Here is a 14325-nt window from a genome sequence, read left to right on the forward strand (position 1 = left end):
TGGGCTATTGAGTCCAGGTCCCAGAGGCTTGAGAGCCAGGCCTGAGTCCCAGACATTATTAATGATTGTGAGGATTGAACCACAGATCTGGTGTATGTGTTTTTCTATACATTTCTGCTTTTTAATATTGGCTTTTTTTTTTTTTTAAATTTTGTGTCACTTGCTATAGTTAATGAGGTAGCTTTATGATTTCATGATGGGATCTGGTTTGGAAATTGACAAAATAATTCTTTCTTGTGTCCTATTTCCTTTTAATTGGGATTTTGATTTGGTTTCATAAAACTGTTAGTATCAACTTCTATTGAGATATATAGTACGTTACAGCCTGCAAATACAGGAAAGTTAATTTTCATTGAGTTCATTACAAACTTAGTGGTACTTAGGGATACTTTGGGTTTTGGCTAGTTAAATTACTTGCGTAGTCACTGTTTATCATAAACTTAAGATTTATTTAAAGCAAGGATTCCTTTTTTTGTGTGTGCCATGAACCCCTTAGCAGTTTGATGAGATCTGTGGGCTGCATTGCGTGAATGATGTATTTAGTATAAGTAGGTTTACAAAAGAAATAGTTATATAGAAATATTAACAGAATATTTAACAAAACAAAATGAATATTTATGAAATATTTAACAAGTTGAATATATATCTACTTTATCAAACAATGCATGTAGCCGAAGTAGGCATACCTAGTGATCATGATGAGGATAAATGTGGCTTTGGGATGTCTAATAGTTGTAAAGGAACATGAAAATGTATGGTGACTTTTTTTTTTTTTTTTCTTTTTTTGAGATGGGCTGGGAGGAGCAGAGGGAGAGGGAGAGAGAGAATCTTAAGCAGGCTCCATATCAAGCACGGCCTGCCAGAGGCAGGGCTGGTCTCACAACTCTGAGATTACCACCTGAACTGAAGTCAAGAGTTGAAGTCATGTCAGCTGATGTACTGAGCCACCCAGGCAACTGTGTATGTGACTTCTGTTGGTAGTTAAGTCACAAGTGTATAGCTAATGTTAATGTGCTTTGTTGCCTACAGTCATAATTGAAGGACATGCTAAATTCCATGAAAATAAGGATAATTTTACCTATCCCAAGTATGAAAGATCTGGGGTTTAAGTACCCCTAATTTAGGGCATTTTGAAATGTTCATTGATATTTCTGGAGTATTCTCCTTCTTTCCCTCACTTTCTCTTCATTGTCTTCTCCTTAATTCTGGACACTGAACAGTGAGCATTATAAACAGTGACAGTTCAGGGGCACCTGGGTGGCTCAGTAGGTTAAGCTTCTGCCTTCGGCTCAGGTCATGGTCCCAGGGCCCTGGGATTAAGCCCCGCATCCGGCTCTGTGCTCAGCGGGAAGCCTGCTTCCTCCTCTCTCTCTCTCTCTGCTTGCCTCTCCAACTACTTGAGATCTCTGTCAAAAAAAAATTAAAAAAACAAAACAAAACAAAACAGTGACAGTTCATAATAATGTGTTTGTACGGGGCGCCTGGGTGGCTCAGTGGGTTAAAGCCTCTGCCTTCAGCTCGGGTCATGATTCCAGGGTCCTGGGATCGAGCCCCGCATCTCTCTGCTCAGCAAGGAGCCTGCTTCCTCCTCTCTCTCTCTCTGCCTACTTGTGATATCACTCTGTCAAATAAATAAATAAAATCTTAAAAAAAAAACCACCAAACCTATCATTAAAAAAAAAAATAATGTGTTTGTACCATTTTGTGTTATGGTACACGAGCTATCTTCTCTTTTAACCATACAATTATTTACATTTCCCTAAATATATTTTATAAAGTTACTGCTAGATTTCATTATATTACAATCATAGGTAGCAGAAACCAAAGCCAGGATTACATCCTTATAGATTAATAAGATTAATTGTTGATACTCTTTATTTAGAATTCAGTTAATCTAAAAATAATCCAATGCAGCATGTCGTACAAAATTGCATGCTGATGTACTAAAACTCTCACCTGTTAAGCATGAATTTTAGCAAAGAAACAGTACTCCGGAAATCATAATTGAAGTACAGATTCATTCCCTCACAGCCCTAGGCAGATGGGAGAGGAAGTGGCACACAATGGTTTTAAAAGTGTGGTAGTGATTAGATGTCATTATTCTGAAGCCAAGTTTGTGTAGTTTTAATATAGGTCTTTAATATTCTCAGCTTTCCTTTCAGTTGACAAGTGAGAGGAAGGTTATTTTATCAGTGTCATGTATAGTCACTGTTAAAATACTGACTTCAGCTAGCAGTTTGGGTCAGTTGAAGCTTACCTTTATTGCTCTTGGACTTTGTTGGAATTTTTTTTTTTTTTTTTTAGATTTTTATTTATTTATTTGACAGACAGAGATCACAGGTAGGCAGAGAGAGAGAGAGAGAGAGAAGGAAGCAGTCTCCCTGCTGAGCAGAGAGCCCGATGCGAAGCTTGATCCCAGGACCCTGGGATCATGACCTGAGCCAAAGGCAGAGGCTTTAACCCACTGAGCAACCCAGGCGCCTCTGGAATTTTCTGATTTTCCTCAAAAGATACTTATTTACTTAGTAGAAGGACATGTTTATCCCCCCCCCCCCCCATTGTTAAGAGATTATTTTGGAATCAAAATAGCAGATGTTCCATCTGCTAAGGAAATGTAAAGAAGTTTTCTTTTTTACAGTATCAGTGTGGTTCATATGTACCTGTTCATCCATAAATCATTGTTGATTCTTGTAGTTGTTCAAATAACCTGGTCGAAAATGGGCTTTGATCTGGAAGCTTCAGACAGTAGCAGACTTTCACATATTTCATGTACTAAAGACTGGCTGTCATGATAATCCTTTTTTCTTAAAAGATTATAGTCCCACCATTGATGTAATAATACCTTCAGTATTTTGAAGATCTTTTCCCCGTGAACCCTTATAACATCCCCATGGGATAGGGCTACTACACATTTACAGATAAGAAACTTAAGACCTCATGAAGCTTGGAGAGTTACTGAAGGTCATATACTACAAGCTGTGGGAACATCTGTGTTCTGGTGTCTAGCTCTGGGCTCTGTCCTTTGGACCTAGTACTAGAGAAACAAAGCCTTTTGATACGTGGGACTGTCTCACCTACAGATTCAGTTGCTTTTCTGGTTTTCTCTACATGGAGTATATGGTAAATCGTATTCTTCCACAGCAAAACAAAAGAGGTTTTTCTGCATTCCTTTTTATCTTTGTGACCTGTTGACAGCAGTTCATGCTCATGAACTCATTGGGTTTTTTTTTTTTTTAAAGATTTTATTTATTTGACAGGGAGAGAGAGCGCAAGTGAGAGTGTACCACATGAGCAGAGGGAGAGGGAGAAGCAGGCTCCCCACTGAGCAAGGAGCCCGATGTGGGACTCATCCCAGGACCCTGGGATCATGATCTGAGCCAAAGGCAACCGCTTAACTGACCCAGGCATCCCTCATTGGGATTTTTTTATTTTTTATTCTTTAAAAGATTTTATTTATTTATTTGACAGAGAGCTCAATTACAAGTAGGCAGAGAGGCAGGCAGAGAGGCAGGCAGAGAGAGATAGGGGGGAAGCAGGCTCCCTGCTGATCAGAGAGCGCGATGTGGGGCTGGATCCCAGGACCCTGAGATCATGACCTGAGCTGAAGGTGGAGGCTTAACCCACTGAGCCACCCAGGTGTCCCTGGGATTTTTTTAAATTAACATTCACTCCAAGGAGTTTTGCCCTCTGCTTTCTTCATCCTGAGCTGCCCTGTTGGGGAAGGAGCTGTAAGAGGTGTCACAGAAGGACCATGTCTGTATAGGGGTACTCCCCCCATTCATCAGAAAGGACACACATAAAGGATTGTTCCTAGCTTGTGTTTTACCTGTTAATTTTATGTGTGTTAATTTTGATACTTCAGCAACCTTGCGTGTTAGACATGTCTTTATTGTCCTTATTCGAGAGAGAAGAGTGAGTCACAGAGATTATCTTTGCCCTGTGTCATGTAGTCTGCATTGGAGCTAAGATATGAATCCAGGCTTTCTGACCCCAGAGTCTGTGCTCTTATCCTCTGTCCACTGTGTATATAACATTAAATTGGTCAGAATCCAGGGCTGGCTGGACATTTTATTTTAGTGGGGTAGGGGGACAGTCTTTCACATACATCAGCTCCATATTTAGGTATTACTAGATATTCTGAAAACTCAGCAACTGTTTTTATTCCAACACATTATTGATAACAATATAATAACAGTGATAGCTGTCTTTTATCACTTAGCACTATAGTGGGTGTTTCTGACTGCCCCTTTCTGGAATAAAAACCTTGCAGGTTATCTTTTGTAAAGTCATGTAGTGACAGAGAAGGGAGTCAAATCAGTTTGCTTGTGTAGTTCCCAGATAATGCCTTCAGTGTTTCTTACTAGGAACCTTGATGAGCTTGAAGTAGTTGATATATTTTCCCTTGCATTTACTGTCTTGAACAACTTAAGAATTCAACCCAAGTATATTGTAATCAGTAGTGGCACATTTACCATTATACCACCTTTAAAACAAGCATGCTCTCCAAATCTCACAGTATTGTGTTTCTCAGTTACCATTGGCTTGCTTTCTGAAAATGACGAAAATGTTAACAGAGCTCAGTGCTTTGCCCAGCAGATGGCATTTGTATGAGTTTTTCAGGATCCTTTGGAATCCATTACTTGCCAATTACCCAATTTTGTTTTGAATACCCTGTATTTCCAGTTAATATTGGACCATTTACATAAAGAGAATGTGCCAGAATTGCTGTAATCTATGCTATAATCAAATCTGCTTGCTGTAGATGATAATTTACTTTTGTTAATTGTTTACTACAAAATGCATTCAAGAAAACACTTCCTTTTCTGTTCACCATAATCACTGCGATATCAATCAACTCTCAAACACAGAATATGTGGGAGCTCTTGTAGGACCTGTATGTTTTTAGTTCAGAGTAGTAATTTCTCCTTCTCAAAGTATGGTGAAGTGTTGCTGAGACTCACAGACCAAGGTTGTGCAGAATGGTTGGTATTTACACAGACTGGATATATATGGTACACATATAGTTAAGGGGTTCTGTGCCATGTTAAAAACCTGTGAAGTGGGGATAATTCAGATGGCATAGCAGTGAGTACTGTTTTTTTTTTTTTTAATTGGTTGCTATGGGGGATCCTTTTTTTTTTTTTTTAAAGATTTTATTTATTTATTTGATAGACAGAGAGCACAAGTAGTCAGAGAGGCAGGCAGAGAGAGAGGAGGAAGCAGGCTCCCCGCGGAGCAGAGAGCCCGGTATGGGGTTCGATCCCAGGACCCTGGGATCATGACCCGAGCTGAAGGCAGAGGCTTTAACCCACCGAGCCACCCAGGCACCCCGTGAGTACTGTTTTTGGTTAATGAGATCACTTCAGTTCTGTTCTCAACACACTATCTTTATTTCTCTGGCTCCATGTCATAGCACCTCACTAATAAGTTCTCAAAAAAAGTTGAATGAATTGTTTGCAGCAGGGCGAAGAAGTGTAGAGGGAAGAGGCTAGAACGAGCTGTGTCTGATATGTTAAATATTTTAAAAGGCTTGAGGCTAGGAAAATTCCAGAGACCCAGTGAAGATACAGTACATATCTAGTGAAACTATGAGGTATTTTTACAGCGTTGGAAAAAGCTTAGAAACAATTTTCCACTATTTTACTGTAATGTTTTCTCCCTCCTGGCTGCCCCTCTTGGGTGAGCTGTTTCCTGTTGGTAGGAATACTGTGGAACACTGTCCTTTAGGCAAGACAGACACATGAAAAACAACTTGGAAAAATCACAAGATTGTAGTTACCCAGTAGTCCTGATTGGCTCCCTTCCTGGAGTGAACAGTTGTTTTGATTGGCTGGTCTATAAATCCCAGTATTGCTTTTGAAGACTTGATATTTCATCATTGCCCCTAAAGGAGTATTTGTCTTTTTACCAGCATCATAATGAAGTTTCTTGTTTCTTTAACCTTTGAAAATAAAACTCAAAAGTATTTTTGAAATCTGTACATGTTTACTTTTTATTTCCTTTCATATTATAAAGGCAAAGGCTAATTATACTCTGGTATTTAGAAAGAAGAATATTTACAAAGAGACGTAACAGGTGACATTGGTTAGTATGTTCAAAATATTCACCTTTTGTTGTTTTTTTTTTTTAATTTGCCTACTCATAATAAAGTCTCTCCCCTGCTGAAGATAACATTACATGTCGAGCTCTGATTATAATTAAGCTGAGTTGGTGGGGTGACATTATCTCTTAATGTCTACAACAGTCAGGTCTCTTCATGAGGAAATCTGTTATTTAAGATCCATGGTGTCTGCTGTATGTCCTCCAGTGATGTCGGCTCAGCTGCCAAAAACTGTAGAAAGAGCAGGTAGGGAGATTGACGGTCCTTCCTAGGGAGGTGCCTTCAGTGAGCTTAGCGAATGAGGACATTTTCAGTATGACTCAGTGGAAGGTGGCATGTCAAAGCAATCGAGAACCCCCTTTTTTGCACCAGTACTATACAGGCTAACGTATCACTATTTTAGGCAGTGTTGCATCCCTAGTCCCTTGCACAGTCCTTGCACTGGTATTACTGGTTTCATAATATTTGTAGGATGAATGAGTGAATGATTAACCTTGTAGTAAGAAAGAATTTTGGCATAGTCTTAGTGTCAGTGCCTTTGCATTCATTTCCTGTTCCTGTGAAGTAAGAAGTGTGCTAAGTCTGTGCTCATAACCCAGGTTTTTTAGGAGCAGCTGTATTTCTGTTGTTTGATTTCCTACACATAAAGAATAGGTATCCTAGGAAACTGGAGGGCTCCCAAAAGCTGGCAGCTGTCTAATATATTTTATTTTATTGATTTATTTTATTTTTTTCAGTGTTCCAGGATTCAGTTATTGTACCACACCCAGTGCTCCATGCAATACGTGCCCTCTGTAATACCCACCACCAGGCTTGCCCAAACCCTCCCCCTCCCCCCAACTTAATTTATTCATTGTGATAAGCCACTAGTTGAGGAAGGTATCCAGTATCATTTCCCTGGGAAGAGATAGCCAGAGGACGAAATGAACACTTTTTTTGCTTTCCTTTCCAAAACGTGAGGATTAATTCAGTGTTCTTGGGGTTCTTAAAAGAGCTGAAGAGAGGTGACAGCACTAGGGGCAATGTGGTGTACGTCATTTTTGCAGTAGACTTAGAGTGTGCCTTGGATCAGGCAGGACCCTCAGACCTGTTGTCTGATTGTGGTTCAGGGATAGCAGACTAACCTGTGAGGTAGTAGGTGGCACACAGGAACTGGGTACACCCACTGGAGGTAGAGAAGGAGAGGGAAAACCTTACTGTGAAGTTCGATGACACCATCAGAATGGGACTGGAGTAGAGCAGGAGAACGTTTTTATTTAAAAATGTCATTCCTGAACAAGGGTTTGTAGAAATTTCTATTCAGAGAGGTTTTAAGATTATTTCATGAGACAGTTTCTCTAACCTCATCATGTCTTTCTCTTCCTTCAGCTGTTCCAAAGACCCAATGCACTCGCCGTCCAGCAGCTGACCGCAGCTCAGCAGCAGCAGTACGCACTGGCGGCCGCCCATCAGCCCCACATCGGTAAGTCCTCGGCGGTCCCTGAGGGGGCGGGCCCGCAGTGACGCCATGGCCACCACTCTAAGCCGCTAGCTGCCATGAAACCCACTGCTGGAGAGTGATTTTAATCATCTCAGAGTAGATGGCCTCTTCCTCCTGTCCTGCGCTACCTTTTGGCACGTTCTTTATTTTTGGCAACCCTCTAGACTTCTAAGATTTCTTAGTGTTCAGGTATTGGTCTGCTCCCACTGTTTTGGGATTTAAAGTATCTAACTGCAGTAGTGACTATCATCAACTCTCTTGGTGAGACTGGGTAAAAGCGATGTCATAAGAATAGTTTTGCTCTTGTCAGAGTTGCCTCGATTGTGAATGTATCAACTTCCCATCTTGCTAAGTAGCAGGTAGTAAATCCATTTTCCAAGCAGCATGTATTGAAGATCTGAAAAAGTCTTCTCGTTTAATATCTGTTTTTTAAAGTAGCTTTGCCCTTCTCCTATAGCACTTGCTAATGTTTTGGTGTACATATTTTTATCTTACTGCCTAGACCTTCCCCCCACACCTTTTAAAGATCTCTTTGAAACAAAATGCTGTGTATATAAACAAGCAGATGTAGAATTTTTTTTTTTTTTTAATGTGTCAGAATGATACCATTCAGTAGGAAGAAGATCGCTAATCAGAGATTGTGGTATGCTGTGGAAGACTTGCTTCCAACTTAAATGTATTAAGGCTAGGCATAACAGCTTTTGCCTGAATCTGGTTTAATTTATAATTGAAGATGCCAGTCTTCATAAATACTTACACATTTTCTTTGAGAAAAACTGTTAGGAAGATTGTTTTAAATAGAGATAAATTCTTCCTTCTATACCATTACAGAATATTTAAAATTGCTTTGTTTTAGCCTGCCATAATTTTGATAGTCCTTGAGAAATTGTGCTGAATTTGAAACTGCCTAACGGTTTAAATTGTTAGCAAAGATAAAAAACAAAAAACAAAACAACAAAAAAAGACAAAAAGACAGTATATAAGTGTCACTCTGATCTTTAGTATAGGGATTATTTTACCTTTTTAAAAGACTTCTTTCCTCTCAACCTATCCTGTCTTGTCTTTTTTCTTTTTTCCTCACCTGCAGCATGGAGTGAATAGCCAAATTGTGTAGGATCTGATGGGGCTGCAGTTCTAGTTGGGTGTGTTTTTACTGACAGGTGTGTTTTCAGCAGGTTTAGCGCCCGCTGCCTTTGTCCCCAATCCATACATCATCAGTGCTGCTCCCCCGGGGACGGACCCCTACACAGCTGGACTGGCGGCAGCTGCAACACTAGGTGAGGTGTTCTTCTGCATGCGGGACTTTATCCCCTGCTAAAGTCATGGGGGCTGGCAGGCATTCTTTGTACCCTGTTCCCCAATCCACGTCTCTGGCAGAGATTTTTCTCCTGGTTTCCAGTGTCCTCTCCCTGCCAGCTGGATAGCTCTCCTTAGCTGTAACCTCAGGCTTGAACATATCCGAAGGCAAATTCATGAGTTGCTCCTATATGGGTGTTTGTGATCCATGGAACCACCAAATTACTCGTAGATAGTTTGGGAAATTATCCCCTTTCCTAGGTCATCCTACTGCCTGTGGTCTGCCACAGTCCAGGTCCTTATACTCTACGTAGCAGGCTTTGGCACCTGTTCTCACTTATATATTCCTGATTCGCTTACCCCTCCCCACCAGTGTTCTCAAAAACTGTTTTTAAACATAGATCTTACCTTTTCACCTTTCTTCTTTAAACCCATCACAATTTCTTTTCTTTCTTTGTTTTTTCATACTGTATTTTTTTTTTAAGATTTTATTTATTTATTTGACAGAGAACACAAGCAGGGGGAGTGGCAGGCAGAGGGTGAAGGAAGAGCAGGCTCCCCACTGAGTAAGGAGCCCGATGCCAGGCTTGATCCCAGTACCCCGGGATTGTGACATGAGCCAAAGGCAGACACCCCACCCAACTGTGCCACCTAGGAGCCCCTCAGGATGCATTATCTGTAATAAGTGCACAGAACCAGTGTCATCTGTCGTTTAGTGTTTTCTCAGAGAAGAAGCCTGTCACCGATTTCTGGTTACCCACCCCAACATAGCACACCACAACTATCAGATATGGCTGATTATTCCATCCTAATTGGGTGGTGGTGTGCTATTCCTTGGTGCACTGTTTTTAAGGAGCTACCATGGCATATGGAGGATAAGCGAGGATTAGGACCCACTCTGATCGCACTGTGATTTGTGTGTAGATGTCCCCACATGTATACCACTTTCTCCCCGTCCAGATTGGCTGTCAATGGCTCACACGAGACATTCTAGCAGAGCTGAAGTGATTTTGGATTGCTGCGGGCACCACACTGGCTTAGGTCTCTGTGTCTTTGGACACTGTGGTTTCCTTAGTCTTCTGTAGTAAATGCTTCCCATTCTTTGCCTGGCGCTCTCCTTAGCTCGCACTGTCACCACCTAGAAACCCTTCCTTTACTGACTCCCCTGTTCTTTCTCTGTTACTTACTTTTACTTTGTATTTGCTTGTGGATGTATGCATGAGTGGTTTTGTTTCCCCTTGAGACTGAACTCTTTCAAAAGCAGTCCTTTCTGTTACTTAACTCTGGAGCACCATTGCTGGCATCATAATGGGCTCACATAGGTATGGTAGATTGAATTCAGTGTTGGGACAAAGTCAGTGTCTTCCAAAGTAAAAATTCTCTGGGAACAAATCCCTCCAAGTCCTGTTAATCATAATTATATATTACTATTGTAAGATTTTATTTACTATTATATAGCATGCGATTTGCCAGTTTTAACTCAGATACAGTATAGAATTTCTTAATATTTTCTTTAGCGTGGTTCACATTATGGCATGCATTGTGATGGGAGTGTATATCGTGTAGTTCCTTTGTCGCCGTTGAGGGAAACAGAAAGCTCTTCCTAGCAGAATGATCTTTGCTAACCATCTTTAGTATTTATTCAGCCGTTACTAACTATTGGCCAAGCATTGTGCTGGGTGCTTTTGTTTCATATGAGTTGTTGGACGATGATTTTTTTGTTTGTTTGTTTTGTTTTAGATTTTATTTATTTATTTATTTATTTCAGGGAGAGAAAGAGAGTGAGAGCAGGAGTACACATGCATGAGCAGGGGTAGTGGTGGGGACGGGGGTGGAATCTCAAGCAGACTCCCTGCTGAGTATGGAGTCTGGTGTGGGGCTCGAACCCATGACCCTGAGATCACAACTGGAGCTGAAACCAAGAGTCAGATGCTTAACCAACTGAGGCAGCCGGCGCTCTGGATGATGAGGAATTTGGGGCTCCAAGAGCTGTTTTTTTCGCGGTCACACTACTTAAATATTACAGAGTTGGGGTTTGAACCAGGTCTAACCCAGAGTCCATGCATGCACATCACTGTGCTGTAGTGTTGAATTATCTCTTCTCTTTCTTTTCTCTGCTGACTTACTGTATGTTATTTATAATGAAGAGCTGTCTTAGGGACAACACTCTAGTCCTCACTGAAATCATGGTTTGGAGAAGAGATTCTTGCTCTTTGTACCTACCCATCAGCTGAGCCAGACTGAGAAAGACTTCAGTGCTTTCACACAGAACCAAAGATGCTAACCACCCAGACTGTGACACTGCATATGCTTGTGGGGTGCTGATCGCACGGGGATTGGAGCAGGCATCCTGATGAGCCAAGCTCCATTGACGATGCACCCCGGGAGGTATTTTCCTAACCACAGTCAGAGGCCATGTGACCCGGGAGAGTAGTAGAAATGCTAGTTGAGAAAATTGAAGAGGATTATATGAATGTTGATGGTAACAGCAGTCTGTGCCCAGTTGAAGGTTTTGTTGTTGACGTGTGACAGAGCCTTGAGACTGTGGCTACAGGTTGCAATCCCGTCTTTCCCCATGGATGTGGCAACACCCTCACCCATTTGCAGGTGAGGAAACTAGGGCCTAGGTTAATGTCTCCACTGTGGTGTTTTCTCTTCCATTCTCTTCTGTAAATGCCCAAGACCACCCCACTTTGTAAACACTAGTCAGGTGGGTTTGGGGACTCCCTACTCTCTAACTTGGAGGTAAGGTTCTTAGACTCTTCAGATTCTGAGGAGTTAAAAGTTTTTTATAAACCCTTTGCCTACTATAAAAAAGTAGCCCGTACTGTCACCTAGGTTCTCTAAGCAGCATGTTTATTTTGTACCCAGATGTAGTATTTCACAGTGGGTAGCCTTATAAACAGAGCTGCTTGATCTTGGTTAATAGGCCCACAGGTACAGAAAATACCAAATCAGAAATGTCAGAGCAGTCAGTATCGGGCAGTGATGGCATCTTAGAAGCTTAAAACTGGGAAACAAAACACATGTTCCGATGGATTTTGTCTTAATGAAATTTATTTATCTTTTTTTAAAAGACTTTATTTATTTGAAGAGGGAGAGAGAGACCACAAGCCAGGGTAGGAGGGGCAGGCAGAGGGAGAAGCAGATTCCCTGCTGAACAAGGAACCCAATGCAGGGCTCAATCTGAGGACCTTGGGATCATGACCTCCGAAGGCACACATTTAACTGACTGAGCCACCCAGGCACCCTGAAATCTCTGTTTCTGCAGGATTAGCTACCATGTCAGAATAGACACATTCAAAATAGCTCTTTGGAGCTCTTATCTATAGGCAGTATTATTATTCAGTCAAGTTGTGATATTTTAAACTCTTTTAAGAAACTTCTCATTGGGGGATGTGTTTTAGCAGCTACGAGGAGCTGGCTTTGAGCCCTCGTCTTAGTTGGCAAAATGAAGCCTTGGTGTTTCTTGCTGCCATCTTCAGAGAATTCTGTCGTGTAGATTTCTGCCACACTCAGGCTGCTGTCTGCGGGGCTGTGTCACCTGTGCTGTCTACTGTCTACGGCACAGACTGTAGCGAGAGCTTGTGACCAGAGGGAACAGCTCATTGAGACTGAAGCAGAGCGCTTGGTTTTGTCTAGGATGCTCGGCACGTCTGTAAGGTTTTGCTTCTGTTTGTTTTCAACATTGACTTAAATTCAAAATTTCATATATCAGTGTCTGAATGTAGTTGTGTTGAATGACTTCCAACACAGAAACAGGAGAACCAAGCCTGTTAGAAATTGAACATCGGGGCGCCTGGGTGGCTCAGTGGGTTAAAGCCTCTGCCTTCAGCTCAGGTCATGATCCCAGGGTCCTGGGATTGAGTTCCACATTGGGCTCTCTGCTCTGCAGGGAGCCTGCTTCCTCCTCTCTCTCTCTGCCTGCCTCTCTGCCTACTTGTGATCTCTGTCTGTCAAATGAATAAATAAAATCTGAAAAAAAAAAAAAAAAAATAGAGCAGCGGAGGTTCAGTGGAGTGTCTGGGTTATGGCGTCGAAGACTGATGGGTTTTCCTGTTTCAGGAGTTAAGCACCACGGCCCCTGTCCCTGTCAGTCATCTCAGGTGCCATCCTTACCACTGAGAGCAGGGCACAGTTGAATCTTTATCCTTTCCCTTCATTTGATGCACACAGACCTGTTATTTATTTCCCTTCAAACAACAAATTCTGTCTCTGTCTGTCCCATGTCCATTCTTTCTCAGCAGAAGCACAGGCCTTTCGCCTTCTTCCTGACCAAGGCCAATTCTTCTGTCTGTTCTTAAAACCCGTTCCTTCCAGCTTGGATCAGTTATTCTCCCTTTTGTATATCTTTAATATTTTGTCCTTCACAAGCTTCTTTATCTAGGCCTGTAGTAAATTGCTGACTTCAGAAGACTTTTATAAAAATACAAAAATACGTTCTATTCACAAACAGAATTCACTATCAGCTAATATGAATCTATGTATCTTTACTATTTTACCTTAGGATCTGCTGAGTCTGATGTAGTCTTCAGAAACCCTGGGATGATTCTGACTAGTCTAAACTTGCCTTACCTTTCTCTTGCTATTTGTAGGTCCGGCTGTGGTCCCTCACCAGTATTACGGAGTCACTCCCTGGGGAGTCTACCCTGCCAGTCTTTTCCAGCAGCAAGCAGCTGCCGCAGCGGCAGCAACTAATTCTGCAAATCAGCAGACTACCCCACAGGCTCAGCAAGGGCAGCAGCAGGTAAATGTAAACAGAACTTAACCCTGTAAGTGTGAGTATTAGTAATGGTGTATCATTAAAGGGTAATGCTGCTCCTGTTAGAGAAATGCTGTGGATCGGTTAGTTCCCTCTAGTGTGTGTTACCTGAATTCGGGCTGAGACTTAACGAGGCTTACCGAATGCCTTTTATGCTCAGGTTCTTGGTCTGCATACCTAGGTAAGTTCATGAGATTGTGTAGGAGAAAAGTGCATAGAGGATCATCCACTTAAGGGTACATGGTTAGCAAGTGGCAAATGAGTACTCAAACTGCTAGTAAGAGCTACTTTTCTGCCTTAACTACGGGATGCCATTGCTGCCTTCCAAACACTGTTCTCAGATCACCTCTGCCTCTCCCATAGGCAGCTTGCCGCAGACAGGGAGGCTCGTTCTCCAGACTGCTTATTGAGAACATCAGCTGAACTGGATATAAATCTTTAAACCTATTACATACGTTTTAACTTAGATAATAAGAGCTCTTTAGTGAGATGGGAAAGAATAATGAACTACAAAAACTAAGTATGCCGTTTTATTTTGAATAGGCCTTTTCTCCTGCTTATTAGAAAAACACCGATTTATTGCTGAAAATTGTGATGAATTGGAAAATTCAAAGGAAAAAAATCCTCATGTCAAGATAAAACAAAATAGGTGGTATTTGTCATTCTAGGTCTATTATTCAATTTTTG

The 14325-nt window shown here is 41.5% G+C and overlaps 1 protein-coding gene across 13 annotated transcripts in view; it reads left to right on the forward strand.

The window, feature by feature from the left end:
- The window catches only part of PUM1 (pumilio RNA binding family member 1), a 140771-nt gene that overhangs the window by 84841 nt on the left and 41605 nt on the right, over positions 1-14325 (forward strand). For 9 of the 13 annotated variants that reach the window (XM_045999169.1, XM_045999178.1, XM_045999161.1 and 6 more), the window contains 3 exons: positions 7469-7562; positions 8753-8857; positions 13472-13623. In XM_045999169.1, the coding sequence (XP_045855125.1) occupies positions 7469-7562; positions 8753-8857; positions 13472-13623 (351 nt within the window). The remainder of the gene's footprint in view (positions 1-7468; positions 7563-8752; positions 8858-13471; positions 13624-14325) is intronic. The other 4 variants (XM_045999125.1, XM_045999151.1, XM_045999196.1 and 1 more) reach the window with 1 other exon arrangement.

Source organism: Meles meles, chromosome 1 (assembly GCF_922984935.1).
Source record: "Meles meles chromosome 1, mMelMel3.1 paternal haplotype, whole genome shotgun sequence".
Taxonomy (NCBI): Eukaryota; Metazoa; Chordata; class Mammalia; order Carnivora; family Mustelidae; genus Meles; species Meles meles.